Source organism: Conger conger, chromosome 16 (genome assembly GCF_963514075.1).
Source record: "Conger conger chromosome 16, fConCon1.1, whole genome shotgun sequence".
In the NCBI taxonomy this organism is placed as follows: Eukaryota; Metazoa; Chordata; class Actinopteri; order Anguilliformes; family Congridae; genus Conger; species Conger conger.
In genome coordinates, this window is record NC_083775.1 from 28854056 (window position 1) to 28880416 (window position 26361).

General features: G+C 42.2%; 1 protein-coding gene across 1 annotated transcript in view; it reads right to left on the reverse strand.

Annotated features, from left to right (window-relative positions):
- Nucleotides 1-5452: 5452 nt before the first annotated feature.
- The window catches only part of LOC133114827 (rhomboid-related protein 1-like), a 40981-nt gene continuing 20072 nt past the window's right edge, over nt 5453-26361 (reverse strand). The window contains exons 5-7 of the mRNA XM_061224497.1: nt 12708-12808; nt 10537-10597; nt 5453-9114 (exon numbers count right to left, since the gene is read on the reverse strand). Of these exons, the coding sequence (XP_061080481.1) occupies nt 8843-9114; nt 10537-10597; nt 12708-12808 (434 nt within the window). The 3' untranslated portion in view covers nt 5453-8842. The remainder of the gene's footprint in view (nt 9115-10536; nt 10598-12707; nt 12809-26361) is intronic.

Sequence of the window (26361 nt, forward strand, 5' to 3'; positions counted from 1 at the left end):
ATTAATGCATCCTATAGTTTTTGTCAGAAATTCAGTTTGATTTCATGAGGCAGAATGAAGTGATTCCTGCATTGAATAGTTTGTATGTTTTAAGGATGGATATGGATTGAATCCCAGTCACACCCGTTGTCACTGTAAGCCTTTCGGAAGTAAAAAAAAAAAAAGGCTTTTGCCCCTTCACAAGTCCAAACTTTTGCCATTTTGCCAAAAGCTAAGCATTCTGAGCCCATGACACCTCTTACCTACTGTATTAAAATGTATATTGGCCAAATATTTCTTTTTTCTTTTTTACAAGTGTCAGTTCAGCACTGCTGTGTGGCTTATCCTGTTAAGGCACTGTACTGGAGAATAGATGGCCCACTCACTGTCAACCCTGAATCTGCCTGGTAAGCTGTATATCAGTCTTAGACTTCTTTTGATTCAGTTCATGCCAAGCAAGAAGCAGAATTTGGCTCATGCAGCCTTGAACAGAGATAAATGGGCATTCCAAGTTTGGGGACAAAAATGAGGGGACAGCCTTAAAAAGAACAATAACAACCAGATGTGGAGGGAAAAGAAGGCAGGTGCAGCATTAGTGACTGTTAGGCAAATGTGCACTTTCTGATTTGGCATCTAAGCATGTGGAAACATTTTTCCAAACCCGTATCATATCTCTGTGAACATATCGCTCTGGAAACAATGTCTGAACAAAAAATCTGACCATGTTGGGGGGGAGCAGGTGTGCAAGCATCCACAGGTGCAGTTCATTTTCATATTTTTTTTCTTCTCTAAGCCAACAAGCACTGTGAAGTGTGGACTATATACAAAATGACACGTCAATTTACCTTGATTAGATTCTATATTAATGTTTGTAATGCATTTAAGATCACATTTCTTCCCAATTTGGTCAGAAAAATAGCTGAACCTCTTGACCATGACTGCATGCTTTTATACCTTTAGTTTCTGTCACATGATTTGCTGATTAAATATTTGCATTAAAAAGAAGCTGGTCTATAGGTCTATCTAATAAAGTGCTTAGTGAGTGTATTATTGTGGAGAGCTGGAGCCACACCTCCTGTTGAGTGGGCATACCCCTGTGTGCTGTTGGCGTTATAGTTTCTTATTTGTGAATATAATCGAGGCAAGCGCACATCCAAAACATTTAACGCAGATGCTAGGTAAAAAAGAAGACTGCAAAGCTGGAAAATAATACCAACCAGGTGTGAAGATTTGTGAAGATTTTCTTTTATAGGCTTGGTAAATTTGAGTGGGCATTGCCATTTCACTAGAGTGCTGAGATCTCAGGATGTTTCTTTATTTATATTTTTTATGTTATTCATGCATCCATAAAGTGAGAGGGCTAGAGTGTTGGAGCAATGTTTAAAGCTGCAGAATTTATTTGATGTTTGCATCATTCTGTACTGAAAGCAGAGGCATGTTAGCATGTCAGCAGGATGACGACAGCAGGCTTTAGCCGAACGGGGTCTCTGTGATGACCAGGAGTTCAGATCCTGTGTAAAGGAGAAATGGACACATGAGGGTGCCCATGGGCCCTGATGCAGTAAGTCATGGACTGATGAACGGTGATGGGTTTACAGCATCATAATTCAGTGCCAAGGTATCTTGAACGACTGTCCTCAGCAGTCTTTGGTGAACGAGAGTGAGCCACAGATTTTACAGTCGCTCCTCACCTCAACAACACATCCATACAGATTCCACCACCCAGCCATTGCTGTTCAGTCCTATTAGACTGGCGCTGAAGCAACAGCCTGCAGACTAGCTGACCATGGAACCAGTGTCTCTACAAATAATCTACATGAACAGGGCTAAACATCCCCACAGGAAAGAAGTCATATTCCTTATTAGAATTTTTTTTATAGGAAAAACCAAAATTATTTAATGGGCAAGGAGCTATTTAGACCAAATCAAACTTTCAGAATGCATTCCACAAATGCCAATGAGAATTTCAGGTTTTTTGATTTGTGATTTCTGCTTAAAGTAAAAAAAAAAGTACATTTCACATATATACTGTATGTTAGATCTGTAAGGTATGTTTTTCGAATTGAAATAAACATTCCTTACAAATCATCAAATTAACATTACATTTCATTTAGCAGATGCTTTTATCCAAAGCGACGTACAAAACGTAAAAAGTAAATCACAGATGAGGGTCTTAACCAGGAACAGACATGGGGCTTGGAGGAGGAGAAGGGAGGAGGACCATGGGCTGGGTGAAGGAGCCAGGAGTGAGCTTGGAAGTGGGACAGGTAAACACGAAATAAAACTTAATGAATTCAAAATTATTTAACGCTGTTACAGTAAATTTGCAAAAATGGAAATGGAGAGACATCATAAGTTTTTTAAGACTGATTTGTAACGCAGAGACACACTATCCCTCCTCCCCCTCTCATTCTGAATGTTTTATTTGCTGTGATGTAAATCAAATAGATTGTATTTCATTCTGGGTTAGAACCACAGGTGTTCCATTCAGATCCGTTCATTTCCATATGGTTTTTACACCTGGGCACAACCTCACCGAACGTGTGATATGCCTACTCTATTGAATATTATAAGAATTAATGACTATTACCACTGCTGTTTGATTGCCATTCACCAGCTGTGCGGTTTACCAATGCAAATCATTTTTATTTGAGTAAACAGTATTGTCTGTTCAATTGTTTGTCCATAATTTCTGTAATCAATTTATGACCACATATGAACTATTTCAGCCACCAGGGGGCTCCAGATATAGAATTATGAGTTTTATTGAAAATGTCATCATTTCTCAGAAGAAACGCTGATGTGTTAAAGTTCAGTTTCTGAACTGATTTAGAGTTGGGAAATGCAATATCATACACAATACATGGACAAACATAATCTTGGGCAAACTGCAATGTACAATCATACAAACTTGCGTTTGCTTTGTAGACACTCAATTGAATGTCATAGACAAATCAGTCGTGGTATCCTGGTGATAGGAGGGTGCACAAAGTACTGAAACAGGGCTGCCAGTAATTTTGCCACCTCTCTTTATGAGGAATAAAATTTATATATTTCATTATTGTATTTTTGATCGTACAATAAGTCTGATTATCAATTTGGTACTGTGGTGTCATTTTATGCCAATCATTTTGGAAGGTGCTGTATCTATGCATGCTGACAACTGGATGTGTAACTATATGCATATCCATGCATATCCATAAGTCTATGGATGTTTTGTGGTTTCAATAGGCTTCAACATCAAGAGTCAGCTGTGATCACAGTAAACATCCACTGAAGGACAGCCAATTTGAATTCCCAGTGTTTTTTTAATCACAAAGCGCTCCACAGCTGTGGAGGACTTCCAGCAGGAAAGGTCAGCCCTTTTCTATGTCCCATAGTGACATCACATCACAAATCTTATTTCTAGGAAGGGTAAATCAATGTTAAGTGCAGTACTCACAGGTTGTTTTTTGTAAATGATTTCTTCATGTATTTTATAAACTTTGAAAACATTAGTCACAAAACATGATAAGCCCTTTAATTTAGTTTTGTCAGACCTGAATCTAACAGGCGCTGTTGGTTATGTAGCTTGAATTTGTCAGCTCTCTACCTATTCTAACCAGGTACTGTAGCATTTTGGGTACATTGCTGTCATCTTGTTTCGCAGGAACATTATTGAATGAATGTAATGTTTCCAACATTACATGACATGTCATTTGGCTGAATTTGTCATTTTGTCCAAAGTGACAATTACAGTTGATTTAGACAAAGCAGGATACATTCCCTCCCTGCAGGGTTAAGGGCCTAACGGCTGTGTGGATCTTATTGTGGCTACAATAAGCAGGTCCCAGTCATGTACCTTAACCACTACACTACAGGGCCTACAGTGGTTGTTGACACGGTTTTACTTTCCAGCTTATGGAATTTGGCTTCACCGGAAGAAAATACAAGTAACTGCACATATGTATCGGTACCATATTTCATTGATGTTAGGGTGAACTAAGAGGAGATTTTCAGAGATTTTGTAGAAAACTCTTTGATCTGATCACTGCTCTCAGCAGGGTTCATCAGCAGGCATGAGCACAGATGGACACTAACATATGCTGAAGCCTGCTCCCCTGCCCTGAAGCAATAAATGCTAACTTTTATTTTTTTTGGAAAGGACAGGTGCTCTTTGTGATCAGAATCTCATCTCTATCGTCCCCAATCTCCCCCCAGCCCCCCCCCCCCCCCCCCCCCCGCACAACAGCTCCCCCTGTGTTCAGCATATGCCCCCCAAAAACTCACTCACAACCCTGTTTATCTGGCATTAGTACTGTTACAGCACAGAGGGACGTACACCCAGTCACCACTTTATTAGGTAGACCTGTACACCAGCTTGTTAATGCAAATTAACAAATATGTAATATATTATATATACATTTAATCAGCCAATCATGTGGCAGCAACTAAATGCATAAAAGCTTGCAGACGTGGTTAAGAGGTTCAGCTGTTTCAGAGGAGAAGGTCCAGACTACAGTAACGCAAATAACCACGCATTACAACAGTGGTATGCAGAAGAGCATCTCTGAACACACAATGTGTCAAACCTCTAAGTGGATAGGTTTCAGCAGCAGTAGACCAATAAGTCTAAAAAATAAGTCTAATAAATACCTAATAAAGTGCTCACTGAGTGTATATCCGTGTAAACATTTACACTGAAATAGTATCACGTGACTTACGAAGACAGAACAGTTTTCTTTATCAATAGGGCCAGAATTTTGCATATTTTTCCCCTTTACTCAGAAAGCAGAGTGTTACGGGGAGAGATCTCGGCACAGGAAGTGCCACAGCAGGGAGTCTAACCCCTGGGCGCACTGGGGGGCTTGTGCGTGGGCTGAGACCTGGCTGCTCTATAGACCATGCCACACAGTTTTGCCAAAGTTTGTATTCCTTACTGAAAGTGACCTAATTCTCCACATTGTGTTTCAGGGGTTTTCCTAGGGAGTCGTTTACCTCATGCTGTTTGACGGCTGCGGGCTGATATTTTCCTTCCCTTTTGTTGCGATGTAAAATGGCAAATGGTGAAGCGTCGTTGGGACAGTCTGCTGTGTGTTTTTGGTCGACCCTGTGTTGTTAGGTTGGAATAAACTTGCCTCCCCTAACTCTTAACTGTTGTTACCTTCCTTCTCCAGGACGAATTTGAAATGCATATTCTGTATAGATGATACACTTGTCTTTAAATGAGATCATTTTCCTTTAAGTAACAAACATTCACATCAGTGTATATGTTAGCTGTTTACAGTCAGACTTTAATGCGCTAGACCAAATGAGCTTGAAGCACAGTGCGCCCCTCTCGACTAAGTGCTAACCCCTGCATTCTAAAAGGCAGCAATGCCCTTTGTATGAAAACCTCAATACAGAACAATTAAACTTAATGAACTGTTTCCAAAAAACAGTAGCTCGCCATGATTGAGACTACGAGCAAAAACATTTCATCTTTACGCCCCAATAAGACATTTGCCAGCTTTTTTTTATTCACATGATTCCGAAATGAATATAATGAACGGTACAAAAGAAAAGAAAGTTTTATACAATATAAAACAGTTCAAATGGGACATTTAATGTTTGGACTACATTACGACATGAAATCATGACTGTACTTATAAATTATTTATATTTACATATATACATTACATATTTGTTTCAGTTTCTTAAGAACTTAAGAAAAAATAAGATATTCAAGGAATGATATTGTAATAAATGTGGAAACCAAATTCACGTGAATTTGAAACCCCCCTTTTCTTTGTTCTTTGTGCCACAGTTGGAATGCACATACATGAAAAAAGTACCAAAACAACCTGCAGGCCCCCCTCCATTATGCTCCAAGATAATCTGTACATTTTCATTTACTCACACAGCAGTACAACTGACAGTTGCCTTAAGTCATTTCCCATATCTGATAGCGATATGGTTACTTTAAGGCCATTTAAATATAATAAATTCATCCTGAAGTATGTCAGTAGCTTACCATTGGCCTGAAGATGTAAACATTATTACAGCCTGACAGCCGAATGAGACACCTTTTATCTGCTGAGCTACTGTAGGCTTAATCAGGATGCATCTGGGAAGGAGTTCAGATATGATGTCTCCATTCAGCAGGGAATCAAACTATCCACAGCACTGTTTTTTATTAGATGTGAGCAAGATGGCACAAGGGCTTGAGAATAAATGAGCGATACTTTTTAGAGAAGACACAAGGCTTCATGGAAAGAATAACAGCAACCAAGAAAATGACTTTTCTTCCCAAAGACTGCAGTAGAATTTAAGCCAGTTAGGAGGGTTCATTATTGTGATTTTTGAATAGGCTGCATGTGATTTCTGTTAGCGTACATTAATGATTCCCACTCGCAAAAATCTTTTTGCATTGTGTGTTTGTAGCACGCGATTAGGATCTCTCAACTGAAAATTGAGAGAAAACTGTGTTAAAAGACTGTGTTGTAAACGCTACTAATCCCTCATGTGCGTTCTAGCTGAGCCCTTCCTGCTGTAATCCACTTTGTAAATAGTGGCCTGTTACCAACAGTGGGCAAAATGGGTTTGTGTGCACACGCATAGATTGGGGCTTCATCTGTTTGCAGGTTTCCGTCTTCAAACAAGAAACCTGGGCTTCACTCTCAGCACCACTAGACTAAAAGCCCAGTCTGTGGTCCTCCAGACCAGGGGACAGGACTGAGACAGCACTTCCGTTTACCGACAAACTTGGGGGTCAAACAATGTCCTGTGGGTGGCTCAGCTCTCACATTCCATGCTAACATGCTAATACCTTTACTGACCGCACCTTGCCCAATAAGGAGTCACATACGTGTACAAGAGACATATGCAAGTATATTGCAAAAATATATTATCAAATAATTGCCCTATACCTCCATTGCCTTCTCTCTGAGCAGCTATGTGTCAAATGCACTTGTAAGTCGCTTTGGATTAAAAGCGTCTGCCAAATGACTAAAATGTAAATGTAAATGTAATTGTCGATTTAAGTAATCAGTTAAAGCATTAAAATGTAATGAACACATGTTATTCTATTCTATGCGTTGCTGGATTCTACTCAACGGCCATTCTTTTAGGTCATTCTTTTTAGGAGCAGTGATTTGCCAGTTCATGCTCCAGTGTTGTGCTGGCCCCAGAAACTCACCCCACACTTCACACTCAAGCTTTACGAGACATGCTTTGTTCCGGCGTTAACAAAACTCACCGCATGACATGCCAGCTACTGAGGCTAAAAGCCAAACATTCCAGGTGTCTTTTATACCTTTGCCCCGGGAGCATTGCCACTGTGCAGAGCCATTGAGTCTTGTACGTGTTCTCTCTTTATTTGTCTTATTTTTATGACAGAGTGGCTGAAGTAAAGCCAGCTGGCATTGGCAGGTTTACATTGGTTCTGCATACCACAGACAGGATATTAGATATGTGTGCTATCATAGAGAATCGTTTACCACTGTGCCACAAACAATTATTTCTTTAGACACTGTCCTCCCTTGGGCAATACAATCACCTTAGAACTGAACACCTCTTCATCAATCAATGCATTTTGATAACCCAGCACTTGCTTAATGTACTTAGTTCACAGGAGCACCCTTTTGATTACTTATGCTAAGAATAGAGCAAGTTATCAGACGCAGGTGGCAGTTATTCGGTGTTTGTGAAATTCCTGATATCAAGCTTTAGCTTCTGAGATTTCCGAGATTCCTTCACTCCTGACTAAAGCCTATGGAATCCCTGGATGGTGACCATCATTAATACTGTCTTCCTCACAGGCATGAATATTCAGCCGAGGAGAAGTGGCTAATGAAGGAACTAAAACAATCAGAGCCCTTCTTTAACGAACGAGACAGCCCAGAATTGAGTTTGTCTTCAGACTTAGTTCAGACTTTGGCACTTAATTTCCTCATTAAGCTATTCTCGCTTTTTTTATGCCAGTTTTTTTCTATTTGTCTCTTGAGTACTCCAGAGTTCTGAGATCTGACCCCGTTGATTTTATTATTCATTCCCGAATAGAAAATGTTTTAACAAAGATCAAAAGGACAGTCAGTTGGCCATGCAAGCTTTTTGTCTCTTTTTTTTTCTTTCTATATACTGTACAAGGGATTTCATTTCATTTCACATTTTCAGAAGATCAAACACAAAATGAATAACAACGGGATTCAGTCTCCGAAATGAATTCATATTTTACAATTTCAAGCATTTTCCCTTCCACGAAACAACAAATAAATAATCGTGGATAAATCATGGACACGTTACATCTGCCCACATATGAATAGACACAATATAAAAATATGCACCATTTTAAGTACATTCTGTTACAGGAGTCTGCATCTCTAGGAACCAGATGACAGAGGGTTCCCCGCAATCCAGAGAGGTTAACTCTTTTTTTGTCTTTTTTTAACAGGAGCAATGTCAGAGTGGAATGTGCAGCCCTCAGCAGTTCATAGTCTGCTAATGCATTGTGGGATACTGGAGAGGACACCATGTAGTGGATCTTTCACCATTACAGCTGCACCACACATTAATCTACACTGTATTTTTATATTTGTAATTTTCCTGTTCACATGCTTAATATAATTTCTGCAGACATATCTATTCCTCTGATCCGTGGCTATCGAAATGCAGATTTTTCTTGCCCTTCGAAACCCATCGCATTTTGGATATTGGAGTGTCACGTGTTGGGAGATTTGGGGCCATGTCCCATCGTTTGGAGTATGAGAACACATGAGAGTTGAACCGCTTTGTAGACGCAGAAAGGTTGTATCCTGAAGGTTAGACCCGTGAGGTGACACGACTGTTTTCCAGAGTGAAATGGGTTAAACTGAATTATGGGTAAAGGAAAAGGACTGGCCCTTTCTCAGGGAGCGGGTGGGATCTGCACGCCCAGCAGCTCGTAGGCGAAGATGTTCCAGAAGATGGCGAAGAGGAGGAAGGTGATGAAGGCGAAGATGATGACCCACCAGGAGCATTGTCCTTGCAGGTTCTCCTCATAGTTGCGCAGGATCAGCAGACCCATGCTGATGCCCACCACTGCCCCCGACAGGTGAGCCATGAAGCTGGGCTGGGGCCCGGAGGAGGGCAGGGGTGGAGAGAACCGCAGCCACACAGCCCGACCCACCTCAGAGCTCACTGTGGGAGACAGAACACGCTGCGTTCAGCACAGTGCACAGCTAGCTCAATACAGAACACAGTCATGCTCAATATGCTCAGAGCTAGCCCAGTACAGAACACAGTAACACTCCACACAGAACACAGCTCCATACAGAATACAGCTAGCTCAATACAGAACACATGTACACTCAGCACAGTGCACAGGTAGCTCAATACAGAACACAGTCATGCTCAATATGCTAAGAGCTAGCTCAATACAGAACACAGTCATGCTCAATATGCTAAGAGCTAGCTCAATACAGAACACAGTCATGCTCAATATGCTCAGAGCTAGCTCAATACAGAACACAGTCAAGCTCAATATGCTCAGAGCTAGCCCAGTACAGAACACAGTAACACTCCACACAGAACACAGCTCCATACAGAATACAGCTAGCTCAATACAGAACACAGGTATACTCAGTACAGAACACAGCTAGCTCAATACAGAACACAGGTACACTCAGTACAGAACACAGCTAGCTCAATACAGAACACAGTAACGCTCTGCACAGAACATAGGTACACTCAGTACAGAACACAGTAACGCTCCGCACAGAACATAGTAACACTCCGCACAGAACACAGGTACACTCAGTACAGAACACAGTAACACTCCACGCAGAACACAGCTCCATACAGAATACAGTTAGCTCAATACAGAACACAGGTACACTCAGTACAGAACACAGCTAGCTCAATACAGAACACAGGTACACTCAGTACAGAACGCAGCTAGCTCAATACAGAACACAGTAACGCTCCGCACAGAACACAGGTACACTCAATACAGAACACAGTAACGCTCTGCACAGAACATAGGTACCCTCAATACAGAACACAGGTACACTCAGTACAGAACACAGCTAGCTCAATACAGAACACAGTAACGCTCTGCACAGAACATAGGTACCCTCAGTACAGAACACAGTAACGCTCCGCACAGAACACAGTAACACTCCGCACAGAACACAGTAACACTCCACACAGAACATAGGTACACTCAGTACAGAACACAGGCACCCTGAGGTACACTGCTGAGCTCAGGCACACCACTGGGGGCCCTCTCCACATTAATCAAAGTGCCCCATTGTGCCACCAGAGAGCCAGTACAGTTTCACAGAAGCACTTCATACCGAGAAATGAACAAACAACTTCTGAAAAAATGCATACATTTGGGTTCAAGCTTACCACATTGCACTCTGTTCTGCTTTGAATTTTGTAATTAATTGAAGTCCAGTTCTGAGTGCTACCATCAAAGTACTTGTACTTAACATTTGAAAAATATGTCTCCTGCAGCTAAACTCATAAAGTTTCATGTGAAATGAAATAGCTGAAGATCTGGGATTAAGTACATTATAACCACAGTAACTTGGGATAAATTGGTACTGGGTTACTTACTGCAAACCAGAGCCAGGATCATTCGAAGCAGCTTGTATGGACATCGCATCCCAGCCCAGTTCTGCGGCAACACAGAATGTCCTCATTAATGATGCATATGTTTTCAGTATAAAAAGGCAGCGCTGATGCAGTTCTTGCTATTCCTGTGGGCTATTTACACCCAGGGCTACCCTTGAGCCTCTGGGAGCCCTAAAACAAATTTTATTCATCCCCCCCCCCCCCCCCAGAAGCAAAAAGCAGAAGCAGGCACTTCACCCAGGGAGAACACAAAATCTCACAATTTCCCACTTCACATAACAAACAGTGTGACAGGAGTAGTATGTGTGTGCCTTGTCTTCATATGTGCATCTACACTAAATCCATAGGACATTTCCTTCCCATGATTCCCTATAAACCAAGAGGACCCCAGCATATGCCTAAAGAAAAATGCCGTCTCTGTGTTTTGCTCCAGAGGTATTTCAGGAGGAGTGTCGATGAAGATGCGAGGTGGGGGGTGAGGGCCAGCCAATTAAGAAATGCTGAACACCTTCTCCGTACACACAACCTCCTGCACACAGGCCTTCAGACTCACACACACATACACATGCTAACTTTATAAACAAATTTGTCCTGTTTAAGAACATTGGGCCTCATTTAAGAACCACTCATATGAACAGATTTGTTCTTAAATCACTTGTTGGAGTCATTTAAGAGAACTTAGCGCATTCTCCAATTTTCTCTTATTCAGAATTTTTTCTTTGGTAGGAACAACATTTACGAGTTGACCCAACCTGTCCGTTCATTTCCTATGGAGAGGCTTCCATTGCATGTCAGCATCAGTGTATTTTAGAGGATCTACAACACCCAGTTATATATGAATCAAGATTCAGCAACTGCTTCGCTTATTTCTCACTTCAAATGTTTCCTGAAAAGTATTTTAGCGGACTTTAGGAGGAATAAGATTGCCTAAAATTGCCTTTATCAACGGTCCGCCATATTATTATGTTTACCTAAAAACCAATGACCCGTAGTCTACCCAATCAGGTACAGACTACGTGGTAGACATCGCTTGTTTTTGCTAATCCCATTAGCCAATCCAACGGAAGCCATCTACAGTACCTTATATACTGTATTATAACAGACATCTTCAATTTGGATAGTTGTCTGAAGGTGCATTTGTTGAATCTGATGTGGCACACTCAAAGTAAGAGAAATTAATGATAAGAATGTTCTTGCATGAGGCCAAATGTCCCTTTTAAAAACCTTGAACTTCTCTCAAGACATTCTCAAAACTCAAAACATACACAGAAAACCATTTGTCACATGTTGTTTTTAAGCTAAAACTAATAGTAGCCTCTACACTGATTAATTTGGAAATTATGCTGAAGTATTGCATTACACATAAGCATATGTTACAATGATTAAGCAAAGCATCTGAACTCAACCAACCATATGTCACAACATTACATTCAATTCATGCTTAGGGACAGCTGCAAATTATGCTGTTCCCTTCACACTCTGAGCTTACACTTCATATGAGCAGCAGCGTGTGTTCAGGGCTGCGTGGATATCATCATATTTTAACGCCGAAATGAGGATGTCCATTCAGACTGGTTGACTTGGACAGATGAGAGCATTAGCCTAGAATAGAGGAGCAGCCTCGCACCAGAACTGGATCAAATACGTCATTGTTTTGTGGATTGGGGCGGCCTGTAGTGTAGTGGTTAAAGTACATGACTGGGACACGCAAGATCAGTTGTTCGATCCCCGGTGTAGCCACAATAAGATCCGCACAGCCGTTGGGCCCTTGAGCAAGGCCCTTAACCCTGCATTGCTCCAGGAGAGGATTGTCTCCTGCTTAGTCTAATCAACTGTACGTCGCTCTGGATAAGAGCGTCCAAATGCTGTCAATGTAATGTAATGGATTCACATACTTTTCCAAGCTTTACCGATTGGTGTATTGGAATCAATCAAATACTCAAAAAGTTCAAACCCTGCCTTCTGGTCCTCTAGACTGGCTCAGTTCCACCAGGCAAGATCAATCCAGCACAGAAAAGTATTTGAATCCAGAACAATGACGTATTTGACCCGAGTGTGCTTCTCACTGTGAGACGCTGTGAGAACTCTCCCCTGACGTTTCCTCCTCGTTAATACGGATGGATAACAATGGAGGCCGTGACTGTGCCGGTTACCATGACAACGTTTGCCAGATGTGCTGAGCACAGGGCGTAGACACCCCCGGACCCTCCGACCACTGGAGCCCTCATGTCTGTGATGGACACTGTCAGTGACCCTGGAGAAAGAGAGAGATGAGGTCATTAAGCACACTGTACCCACTATGAACATCTATTTCACTGGGTGAAATTAGTGCCAGTATACGAGTATGTATAACAGAAATTACAGGGTACATTGCAGCAGCGGTAATGTGGGTATCTGGTATGCAACCTGACTAAACATGAGGAGCTCTTCCTCGGTGAGAGATTAGGACTAGCACCTGAGCGTAGTGCAAAAAAAAAAACCCTCTCACCTACAATGTCATTCGTTTAACTTAGCTGGCACTGACACCTTCAGTGTGACTGCTGCACCTCGTCATTGTTTCCGTAGTTACGCTGGTGCCTCAAGGGAAGTAGAGCTGACAGCTACAGCACTCTCAGAGACAGTGAAGAGTGGTGGCTGTACTAAAGTTGACCTATTACCAAAACATTCTGTTTCCTGGTGGGGTATAACCTGGAGGCTAGAGATTCAAATCCATTTATATCTGAATGCCACAACAGCATGAATAGATATTCAACAGCATAAGTAGATTTTCTGGCAGATGAAAGCTGCTGTCTGCTCAGGTAATATTTTGTGCATAACAAACAGACACCAGAGCATATAATTTACTAAGCCCTAATAAATCATAATATTCCACACAGAACGTGTTTGCCTGACAAGAGGATACAAGCTTTCTTATCCCCATAAAACCAGACAGTGATTGAGATCATCTCATTCTGGGAATATTTGATTTTTAAGCTTTTATTGATCGTATAAATATGACATTAATAAAACACAGCAGGTTTCTCAGACATCTGTCAAGCAGCCTCATGACAACTGTGAAGCAATAGAAAAAAAATCTCACGTCACTCTCCATTCAGATTTCAGTGTTGGGTGTTATGTTCACAGGGTTTTTTCTAATATTTAAAGGTGTTTGCTTTTCAAGACCCTTCGGTTGTGGAATTAAATTGGCACAGACTAAAGGCGCTTCTCATTTCCATAGCGCAAGGAAATCGCAGTCATTAAACAACACTGTTGATGTGTTCGTTTCTGTTTCAGAAACTGCTTACTTGCCTACTTTTGAGTATACAAGTTGCACATAATTTGTATACAATAATAGGCAAGTAAGCTGTTTCAGACACGGCCAAAGACTGTGTGGCAGGCCTGGAGCCTACTCGTTGTGTTGGCAAACCAGCCCAGGGCTTAAAGGTATGCTAATGTTGTGGGACTAGGAACCTGCCTGCTGAGAGAGAATGAGTCTGTGGGAGAGATGACATTAACTACAAGAACCAAACTGAAATGCTCAGGAGCTGGACTGTAGTGGATATGAAAAAGCCTTCATTTGTTGGGTTTGTTTTGTCTTAGTTTTTTGTTGTTAGTCTGTACTCAGAAAGCATGTTTCTTCATCGCTCTTGGACTATCGGCAAGTAAGACACTGTTAAAACTGGCTTGCTTACCTCTGTGTCCAGCAATTATGTCTGTGTGAGCAAGAAGGGGGACATTTTCTAGGACTGGAAGGTGAGATTCCATAGTCTAAGATGGGAGGGTGCTAACACTGGCCAGCTAATCTCATTATGTAGCCTAAACCACATTATGGTTGGTATCATGATTCAACATGTAGATTCCTTCAACATTCCTTCAAACTGAGCCAGTTTTATTCAAGAGGGTTTTGGAGACTTCTCTCTTCAGTGCATATGTTCTCTGACTCCAAAGTCCTCTGACTCTGCCAGAATGATTTTTAATGGGATGAGTGATTAAATGAGATGAGTGGCATTCTTAATCACAGTCCTGCCCTTAAAATATATTTACATGGCCATTTGGCTTTGAAGAACTAGAGAGCTTGAGTGTACACACCCCTCTGCATGAAGTATGGATCAGTCATATGTCCCAGGAAACTAGAGTACTTTCTTAACAAGTCATGTTGCCTGCTGGGAAACATGTCATCTGTGAGTCTTCCTCCAGCGGCCACAAACACATTAAAGTGGCACACTTTACACTCTTCAATGAATTTATATTCCCAATCATCCAGCAAAAGCAACATGATTGTTTTGCACCCTGATCTCAAGCACAATAGAGTAACAAGCTACAATAAATAAATAAAGACATGGTCCACAGTTTTATTACAAAGTGTGATAAAAATGAATTTGGAAGCATTTAGAAAAGCTTTAGATTTGATCTACTACAGTCCTCTAGGTTTTCACTTCAACCCTAACAAAGCACACCTCATTCTAGAGATCCTGTTGAGCTGCTATTTGTAGGATCAGGTGTGCCGAATTAGGGTTGAATGAGGTAGGGTGAAATGATCCTGTAGGTTTTTAAATGCCTTAATATAAGATATTCTCAAACTGGGGTTAAAGCAGACAGAGTGGACAATATATAGGAGCGAACAGGCTCATTCCAATAGCTTATTTTATCTTTCCTTTTCTCCTTGTTCCTTGACTGACAAAAATAAATCAGGGACCGCCATCTTTTAAATGTTCCAACCCCTTAAATGTTCCTTGAAGGAGCTAGGATTCTTGAGCAAACACAGGCGCATCCTTTGCTGAATAATTTTTTTGCAATGCGTGAAATATGAATTATCGATCCACTTCTGCCCATCTGCCACATCTGTAACTGATGTGGCTTCAAACCAACATTTGATTGATTGTTGTTTTTCAGTTCTCAACAGTGTCATAACTTGTTTGCTAGGATGGTATTTTTGCTAGTTCCGTTTGGCTATGTAAACTTATTGTTCCTACGTAAGTGTATATCATTCTATTGTGTTGTGGTGTATAAAAACAGTTTTAGATATAATCTATTGTCAGATAATTCAAATAGGCCCTAGTCCTTATCTTTGTTGTACAGTTAGCACTTGAAATTGGACTTGCTTTCAGTGCACTTGTTGCTGATAATGGGTATGCACTTTGCACTGTTGCTCAGGATAAGAGCATCTGCCAAATGGCAATAATGTAATGTAATGTAATGGACATTCTATTTGCCTCATTTAAATTTTCTCGACTCCTCCATCCATCGGTTCCTAGAGTTGACAAAGAAGTAAAAATAAGCGACTGGAGTCCAAAGTCTCTATTTCAGCGCTGGTGTTTATGGGGAAAAGGCTGGTCTCGGCCTGGTCTAGGACAGCGCGAGCGCTAGACGCTCTCTCGGTTCACGGGCTCATCCTGGTCATGTCTCGGGGTGCTCCGCTGAGCGCCGAAAATGCGGATAATCGTTTGGCAGAGGAGGCGAGAATTTATTCAGCAATTTAATCCTGGCAGTCTCTCCGGGGATGAAAAAAAAAGGCCCCGTTTTATATGTCTTTATAAGCGCTCCTTCTGAGAGCCTCATTTTCAAAGGTAATATATGGGGGATTGCATTTCTGCTTGTTAAATAATGTATAGGGGAGAGAGAGAGATTCGGGTGAAACGTGGCTTTATTTAATGTGCCGCGCGGTGCCTCGAGCAGACGGCATCAGTTGAAGGCCTGTATCTGTTCTTCGCTGTATATTTGCTTAATGAAAACCGCTAAACCCTCGCTCCGCCAAACCGTTTCCATGACAACACTGACCCGGGAACTGCTGGGCTTGTGGTGGAAAGAACAGTGGAAAAGGAGAGGGGGGGGACTGTCGGGCTGAGATGAGAAGAACGAATGTTTACGTTGGCTCGCAGAAAGAAAATCGCACTGATGATGACAGCATCAGAGAAGAAGGACACGCCAGTCACAGGTAGACTGAGACTGCGAGTTTTGATAAAAGAGGCCTCAGTACGCTCCATTTTCTCTCCGCCAGGCTGAAACCTGGGTTTGAGGGGAAAAGGCGGGCGAGTTAGCAGCTGGTGTTCTCAGCGTCTCCCCGGGGTTTTCCTGGGGTTCCTTCTGCCAATCTGTGGCCCAAAGAAGCCATTTCAGCAGCAACTGGTGAGAAACTACATTAAGCACTCATCATGTCAACAAATGTAGGAACAAATGTTCTCTGTCATGGCTGAATGAGTGTCATTCTATAAAAGGCCACTACCAGTGTTTTATTATGATGGCTGCCTTGTGTGCTTGTATGTGGTTTTTCATATGTGGGGTGGGGCTGGTTTCTGAGGCTAGACTGAGGGGCTCAGTGTGTGGAGCTGATGCAGACACTGGGCACTCTGATAAACCCGGAATACATTTTAGGACTGGGCATTCTCAGGGGACTGGTGATAAAATGCATATCCTGATACAGGGGGCACAATGCAGCACATATCCCGATACAGGGGTCACAATGCAACACATATCCAAATACAGAGGGCCAATAAAATGCACAAGAAATTTGGGAATGTGAATTAGAAAAAAAATTAAAACTTTATTGAGGTTGTTTATTTTAAACCCTTTTTTAAATGCCACTGAACATCACTTGAAGTGAAGTGAAAACAACAGTTTATGGGTACACGCAAATACAGTACAGATGGTTTGTAGAAATTAGTTTTAAAAATTATAGGCACATTGATACAGCAATCACCATGCCAATACATGGACCATAAAATATATTGCCACATCAATTTATCGAGCACAGTGTCTGTGAGGAATGGCCGTAATTAGCAGTAGATCCTTTATTGAAAAAGGTAGTGGGGCTGCAGTTAATGAGGTGATGTATAAAACATTACATGAACTCTATTTTACATGACATTGCCAGAGCTGCCAGTTATCCCCTTTGGTGCAAATTTCCTACTGAGCTTGTCATGGGGGTACCATATTGATCTCTTTGCATTCATTATTTATTCAATTGAGAAAGGACATAGAATCACACACTATAACTGTTATGGAATCTATAGAATCTATTTTGTGAAATGAGCCACCCTGTCTGCCTTCCACTTTATTATTATCAAGAACAAAGAAAAACAGTCTACATAGTAATCCCACCAAATACATCAGGTGTAGATTCAGTTTTGTTTTCATCACCATTGTGGATCCTAGTATAATTGCTGTACAGTTAAATGTCTGAACTAATTTATTTGCATTGGATTGGTCAATGCATAGTACTGCACCATGTCAGGTATGAGTTATACAATCATTTACTTATTTTGATTAATAAGAAAAATCTTTCATCAGCTGAATGCAAGATGTTGATTGGAAAAAACCCTCAAAGCGCAGCATTATTTTTCAGGAAGTTTTCATTAACCTTTGCATACATTTTTTTGAGATGGCCTTTAACAGTCCAACCCTTAACAGTCCTCCTGCCTTCAGACATTATCTACATAATTATTCACACTCTTTTTATAGAAGTAGCTGATATACCTCCGAAATAAATTGGACTCTTAACATTCGACTTACTGTAAGATATGGGTAATCGCATTCAGAATATATCTAATAATTGAGAATAGGATGCGCATTTCCGCGGGCTAGCATGAAGCATAGTGCTAAGTGAAGCTGTGGACCTTTAAGTCAAGTGAAGGCAAATTAAGCATGTTAACTACAACCTGCTGTACCAATATGTAGAGAATGATGAAGACAATGTTGCTCTGCTCTCACAAACACACATTATTTCACCAGACAGACGCAAAATAAACTGCCCACGCAGACAGATGTACTTGACAATATCAGTTTGATTCCCAATTAAGCCTTGGCTAGACATACCGTAAGCTCCATAATGCTTGGCACTGTACTTCTAAATTTCAGATTTGTGATAAAACAATTCACATGGTTAAAGCTAAATGGTATTTTTTATATATTTTAGTGTCACGATGTAGAAATGACAGTACTTTTTATATATAGCACCCCCATTTCAGGGCACCAGTATAAAAATACCCTTAAATAAACGCTGAGAATGCACTCTTAACCTAAAATTGTGGAGTACAGAGCCAAAACAAGAAAAGAATCTTTGTCCAAAACATATTATGGAACTCACCATAGCTTGGGATCCAAGCGTGCACTCAACACACCCACTTGTGCCAAGCCTCTCCCAGAACAACATACAGTAACAGACTGGCTGATTGCTGATTCTAGACCATGTAAAATTACACTGAAAATGTACAGAAAATATAACATATTAGTCATAATACATATGGAGAAGGCATATGTATTACTTATAATACATATGGATGCATATACTTTGAATATATGATAAAGTGCATACTATATTTGGATAATATTTGAAGAATATAGAATTAATGACAAATACAATGTTTTTTCCACAACACAAAAATGGTTTGGAAACTGGTAATTGATGATTGCATGGTAATTTGCTATTGTCCTGGGAAGCATAATTAAATTCTCAAACATCAAATAATTTAATCTTCTTTCACTTGAAACTGAAATTCTCAGAATCTTTTATTGTGGCTCCAGTATTTCCAGTCTGTCTCACGCACCTTCTGTCATCATAAGCTGTGGCTCCAGTATTTCCAGTCTGTCTCACGCACCTTCTGTCATCATAAGCTGCGAATGGTTTAGAGCAGGGGGGCACACCAAGGGCCGATCCATTTCGGGATTTTGTGCCAACTTCTGGCCTTAATTATTTCACTGACTCAATCGTCTTATCTGACATGTGTATGAGTACCGGCTACAGCTGCAGACTGCAAGTGACTCCTAATGGTTTTACTGTGTACAGGCTTGAACCAGTGTAATTTATAGAGCTGTCAGTTCAAAACATGGCAATTGGTTGGAACAAAAGCCAGTACGCAGATCCGGCCTCGAGGACCGGAGTTGTGCACCCCTGGTTTAGACCGATTGGACTATAGAACTGTCCAAGGTCTGTCCATGAAACGTACAGGGTAATGTAATTTCATGGAATGATCCAGAAAAACTGCTTTTCTTGCACAGTTATGTGCTTTTGTCAGCAGTCTCTTGGGCTGGCTTGTTTCAGGGAAAATATGCTTTATCTGACTGTTTTTAAAACAGCGTTCCAGTAGTTTGTCCCCACAGATTAAACTGGGCAATGCGTGACGGCTGAGAGCAGGGATACAGATTGTTTTTTTGTACATATTTATTTCAGATTTTTTTCCCTTTTGCATAATACTAATGCCCAGTTGTATTCACAGGCCTCTCTTATAGCTGCAGAGTTGTCTCCATTTTTTGAAGAGCACATCTTATTTTCCTGTTGTTGAGCCAGTGTTTACTAGGATGCGCTCCCCTGCCTTCCCCTTAGGGAAGACTTTGGCAGGGTGACAGTAAGGGGCACTGAAAAGGGGCCCTGATTGGGTTAAAGAAAGCAGTGGGTGTGACCTCACCCTCGGCAGCCATTTTAGGCTGCGTGGAGGACTACTACGACCACCATGGAAAAGGACCTGAGGACAACTATGACCTTCATGGCCATCTTCATATCATAGGCCTTTAGGGTTCAGATCCCCCACCCCACCCCCACAAAAAAAATGACCTCATGGTAAAGGGCAAAGGTCACAGTCCATCTGCCGTACTGCCTGCAGCAAAGGCACAGTAATACAGCAGTGTCATTTCAGCAGTGGCCTGCCTGCACACAATCTCTCACCCGGCCTACCACTGAAGAAACCTGACTGCATCTGGGTGCGACTTTAAGGAGAAATTACCCTGCAGTTCCATCTCCGTGCCACATACAGTATCTGTGGAGATTTAGAGCAGCAATGAACTCCCTTTGATTTTTTTCCCCCAGTACAATTTATTTTCCTGTGATAGCCTGGCGCAATCAGTACCTCATATATCTTTTTCCACCCATTGGCAGGAGGAGGAATTCAGACCTTTCGGTGACCCGGGGAATGAGAAAGATGTCTTGCAGCTTGGTTATATTTTAATTGAATTAATGGGGTAGATGCTGATGCTGAGGTGTTTCAAAAAGGAGGCTTCTTGCAACTAATAGTATTGAGAGGGCACAATGTCAACTAGTTAATATTTAACACCCCCCTGCAGCACCGCAGGAGAGAATGAAGAAGATTTATTTTCAATGAAATAATCTCAGACTATTCTGTGAAAACTCTAAATGCAAAACATTGTGTAGTTTTGCTTGCTTGAAGTTTGGTGTTTAACAAAACATAAACTGTGTACACTTACGAGTAAACTGCTCAGAAAAGCAAATGCCCGCAATTTGGTTCAATTGAATTGTATTAATTTTTGTTCCTTTAAGCACAATAATTTAAACACATCTGAAGCTAAATGTAAGTGCCAGAAAACTCCATAACAGCACATGACAATGAGCAGAGAAAAGGGAAGGCTTTGGTCATTTTGCTAAATATCTGTCCCCTAGTTTTCCGTAAACCTGTTGTCATGGACCATGAGAGAAACACAGCAGAAACACAGTAGGCACGACTGTATACTGCCCACGGCCAGGTATACCAATTTTCCGTTTCGGAAGGGGGGGGGGGGGGCGGGGGGAGAAGACTCCAATATAAATCTAATCTAAAGTAATTGACTTCACACGATTGGCTGTGCATTAACGCTAAACACCGTAATTGAATCAAAGCGATAAAGAGTTGAACTTCCTTGCTTAACTGAACTGGAATTAGCAGCAACACGTTCCGCAGACTGTTGCACTGTGAGTCCCGCATCGCCTGCTTCCATCGCCCTGGCAGACGCTGTGTGACCGGTGTGTTCCGGAGGGAGGCGAGGCAGGAGAGAGCGGACAGATGGCGGGATGATAATGAGAAGTCCCCGTTTCAGGAGCGAAGGCGAGAGGGAGCAACCGGCACTTACTGCGGTCACCTCCAGCAGGGGGCGCTGCTGATACTCAACACACCACACACCTGCTGCGGCTCATGTGTTTCCATACAATTAATTACTACCATATGATAATCATTTTTATGCACAGCTCTATCCATCACAGGTGGCTGTGGGATCTGGTGGTGATTATGAAGCATTAATTATCTTCAATCAAGGTGGTGGCCACCAGACCTGGGTCAAATACGTAATTATTTTCTACCTTTTCCTGAGCTAGTCTGGAGCTCAGTAACTGCAAACTCTGTTTTCTGATCCTCTTTGCTGGCACAGTTGCAACGGGCAAGATCAGTCAAGTGCAGAAAAGTATTTGAATCCAAAACGGTAACATATTTGACCCAGGTCTGGTGGCCACAGAACAGCACAGAGGTGATCTGCTTGCAGGAACACCTAAATCTCAGGCCCAACCTTGCTTCTGGCAGGAGCTGTCTATATAAAATAATGCTCTGCTTCCCGACTGAGAGGAAATGTGATAATATTTATGTTTCCTGGGTGCAATGCAGTCAGTTGAAAAAAATCAATAAGATGCTTTCGGTACAACCACCAGCCACCACAGAGAAAGCAAAATAGATCCCAGTACAGACACCAATACAGACACCAGTACTGTCCCCTTAATAGATCCTAGTACAGACACCAAAACAGACCCCAGTATAGACCCTAGTACAGACACCAATACAGACCCCAGTATAGATTCCAGGACAGACCACAGTACAGATACCACACCAGCTTATTAAACTGAAATTCCATTAATAATGAATAATTATATTTTCACTGGTTCTGATGTTTGCCTGGGAGTCCTGAGTTCATATCTACTCCATTGATGGTGGCCGGCCTAGGAAAAGATTGTTGTTGGTTCTCTGCTGGTGTGCAGAATTTAAATAGTGGTGAGATCAGATATAATTGCAGGGAGGGAGAAAGAAACAGACAGCTAATCTGGGGAAAAGTGTGTGCTTATCTGTGTGTGTGTGTGAGTGATAAAGAGAGAACTGCTGATTCCCTGTTTGTGATTTCTTCCGACTTTTTCTCAGATGCAACCACAGCAATTTTAGAAAGCACTCGCACACAAATGCACAGCCATGCATGCATAGACACATACGCAGTTTGGCATGAAACAGCTGCATCAGATATATCTACTCGCACACTCATGCTGCCGAACACACGTAAGCATGAGCCGACTTGCAAGTCATTGAAAACCCATTTGCACAGGATGTCCTGTTGTGCAGATTCCTGAAGAGGTAGTGTAGTCTGAACTGCAGTGAGAAGATTCACTCACTGTACATACAGCCACAGTCAGACGAGAACTGAATCCAGGCAGAGATACACTTGAGCTCTGTGCTATCCAGGCACAGTTAGACTAGAGCTCTGTGCTATCCAGGCACAGTTAGACTAGAGCTCTGTGCTACAGGCACAGTTACACTAGAGCTCTGTGCTATCCAGGCACAGTTAGACTAGAGCTCTGTGCTATCCAGGCACAGTTAGACTAGAGCTCTGTGCTACAGGCACAGTTAGACTAGAGCTCTGTGCCGCAGGCACAGTTACACTAGAGCTCTGTGCTACAGGCACAGTTACACTAGAGCTCTGTGCTACAGGCACAGTTACACTAGAGCTCTGTGAAATCCAGGCACAGTTACACTAGAGCTCTGTGAAATCCAGGCACAGTTACACTAGAGCTCTGTGAAATCCAGGCACAGTTACACTAGAGCTCTGTGAAATCCAGGCACAGTTACACTAGAGCTCAGTGCTACAGGCACAGTTAGACTAGAGCTCTGTGCAATCCAGGCACAGTTACACTAGAGCTCTGTGCTATCCAGGCACAGTCAGACTAGGCTTCCCCCCCCCCCAGTTTAGGGTCTCATCCATGGCGGCCATGGCGGGGTGGTGTACACAGCGCCAATCCTGACGCATGTCACTGGTTAGAAGATTAAATCCATTTGGAGCCCTTTTAGCCAAATTTTCACTCACTATCAGTGACCTAGCAGATACTGCTAAGTCTGAAACAAAGTACAAACATTAACACCACGAGATTAACGCACAGATGCCTAATTTGCACGGAAATGCATATTCCATGTTATTCGCTGATAAAACATCCACGCGCCGCTAGCCTACATTTGTTGCTTCTTCCTTTTTTATAAGAGCGCTGAGAATGGATAATGTCCGTATAACATATCGAGCACAACTGACAACCCCCCTCTTGTTTTCAGTCTCTCCTTATTCCACAGAATTCAATACTCGAGTCTCTTACAATAATTCACTGAGAATTCCCCTCCCGAGGCAGCCAGCGCTGCATCTCCCTTGCAGGACCGGTAACTCTCCACACCACAGCGTTATTGATTTCCTGTAGCCGCCGCGACTCTTTACCCCAGCTGTGAGATAAAGGGCCGCTCCGCAGGCCCGTGAAGGCTCTGGCAGGAGGATGGACAGGAAAGCGTGGGGGCGATGTGCAGGGGAAAAGGAGAAGAGAACCCCCTCCTCCCCCCCAAAAAAAGAAGTTTTAACAGTCTTTAGTTATACATGAGGGTGGACCGGAGGGATATTCACAGTGAAACGGTAAACAAGGGCAGAATGCAATTAGAAAGAAAGTACAAATAACGGCGCTAATCTGCCACACACCGAAGCGGTGTTAAAAAATAAGTTAGTTAGCCCGACATCCCCGGTCTACAGCAGACTCACTTAAACAGCCTCCCCCGGCAGGCATCCTGAATACAAACACATTGCACACTACCTGCTTCTACATTCAATGCAATTACATGCTTTTCAGCATTATCAGTGTATAACCGGGGAGAAAATTGATAATCGCAATGAGCACAATTACTTTTCTCCTGGGCGCTGGCTTAATCTTTTCCAATTCCTTGAACGCGATTGCGTGCTGGGGTGGGTGGGCGGCCGGCTGTTGACTGTCATGGATGGATTTTCTGTTTTTTCCCTTGGTTTGGCACCCCCACTGCCCCAAACAGATGGAGCTGTAGGCGTCAGTGTTTGTCGCCTGTGCCTAGAACCAGCCCGGCTCGCAGGCCTTGAAATGACCCTCTGGAGAGAAGAGAACCTCCTGTTCAACACCAAACCCCTACAGAGCAAATCTGTACACTAGTTTGGTCATGGTATTCAAAGAACTTAAATCTTTAAATCTTAAGTTTGACAACTTAAATAACATGTATCTGAGCTAGCACCAATCACAGTCAATGCAGGTAGAGAACAAAATTAATCGATGGAGTGGGGCAGCCTGTAGCGTAGTGGTTAAGGTACACTATTGCAAGGTCGGTGGTTCGATCCCTGGTGTAGCCACGATACGATCCGCACAGCCTTGAGCAAGGCCCCTAACCCCACATTGCTCCAGGGGGGATTGTCTCCTGCTTTGTCTAATCAACTGCTAGTCGCTTTGGATAAAAGCGTCAGCCAAATCAAATGTAATGTAATGATTTATTCATAATATAGCATAAGTCGGAGGCAAAGAGGTAAGGTACCGCATGTGGTAAGAGAGTGTCTGGATGTGACCCTTCAGCATAGGGGAGGACAGCAGTAAGATTAATGACTGCAAGCCTGAAATATGCTGTGCTATACCTCAGCTTTACGCCCTGCAAATATAGGTAGGGATATTTCAGAACAACTAAAAATATAACATTAAAAATACTGTTCAATCGGTAAAAATGCAGTTTGTATAAATGTAAAAGCCCAGGGGGAAAAAGGCAAATATAAAAATAACCCTCATATGACGGTGACTTGTGTTTCCTGATCTCAGGTCTCCAGAGACTCAATCCCACCATCACACAGTAGAGACTGCAAGAACACATCCACGATATGGAATTTAAATAACTCTCTCAAGATAAAATTCTATTTCCTTCTTGATTTGCTCTTAGTGCATTCGACAGGTGCAGTTGGCAGTTTGTTGTTTGTGGGTGGATGGGTGTATGCATGTGTATTCATGCGAGCTCACTTTTTTGGGTCAACAAGGTGCTCTGATTAGTGCAGGTGAATTTGCCGTTAGAACCTCTTAAATTTACTCGACTTCACAACTCAAGCAGAATGTTCTGGAACCTCTTAAAACGGATGGGACATCCATTATCTTACCCTGAACAACAGGAATACACCCGACAGGTTGCCAGTCCATCACAGGGCACACACACCATTCACTCACACACTCATACCCACGGGCAATTTAGACTCTCCAATCAGCCTAACCTGCATGTCTTTGGATTGTGGGAGGAAACCCACGCGAACACAGGGAGAACATGCAAACTCCACACAGAGGCCCCGGCCCACCGGGATTCAAACCCAGGACCTCCTTGCTGTGAGGCGGCACTGTTACCCACTGCACCATCCGTGCCACCCCTCTTAAAACGCGAAAACAAAAAAAACAAAAAACACTGGAAGTCCCAGAATAGCTCTATGAGAGTCCTGGATCCATGACTTCATTATGATTATGTTCAGGTTTGGGCCACAGGATGATATTACAGTCTTCCCAACCTTACTGATAGAGGTCTCCAGATCCTGGGGGTTTGACACAGTTAAACCAAGGACCCCCACCCAGGTTCAAAGGCATCCTGGAGACCCCCATCAAAAGCTAAAGGGTTTAAAGGGTGATATTTAAAGAAAGGTTTTATAAAGAGTGCAACCTGTGGGGGGTGGTGGAGATGTTTCAGAGTGTGATTGTGGACCTCCTACAGTACCAAACACCTAGGCCTTACGGTATACCATTAAAAGTGATTTCATTTTGTGCTTTTCGGATGATACGTTTCTCGGCTTGCAAGGTAAAAGCAGATAATTGCTACCAAAAACAACAACAATACTTTGAGTCTAGCTGAAAGACTTCAGAAGACAGAAAACATCCCCCAACTATTTAAATTCTGTGGTTCTAAATTTAGTGCTGCTGTTCAAAATCTGAAAAGGCAACCATCCCTCAATGCTCTTAGAGACTATTTCCATAGCAGTTTGTCATAATGTGTGCGCTCCCGGCACGATCCCACAACAGTAATACGT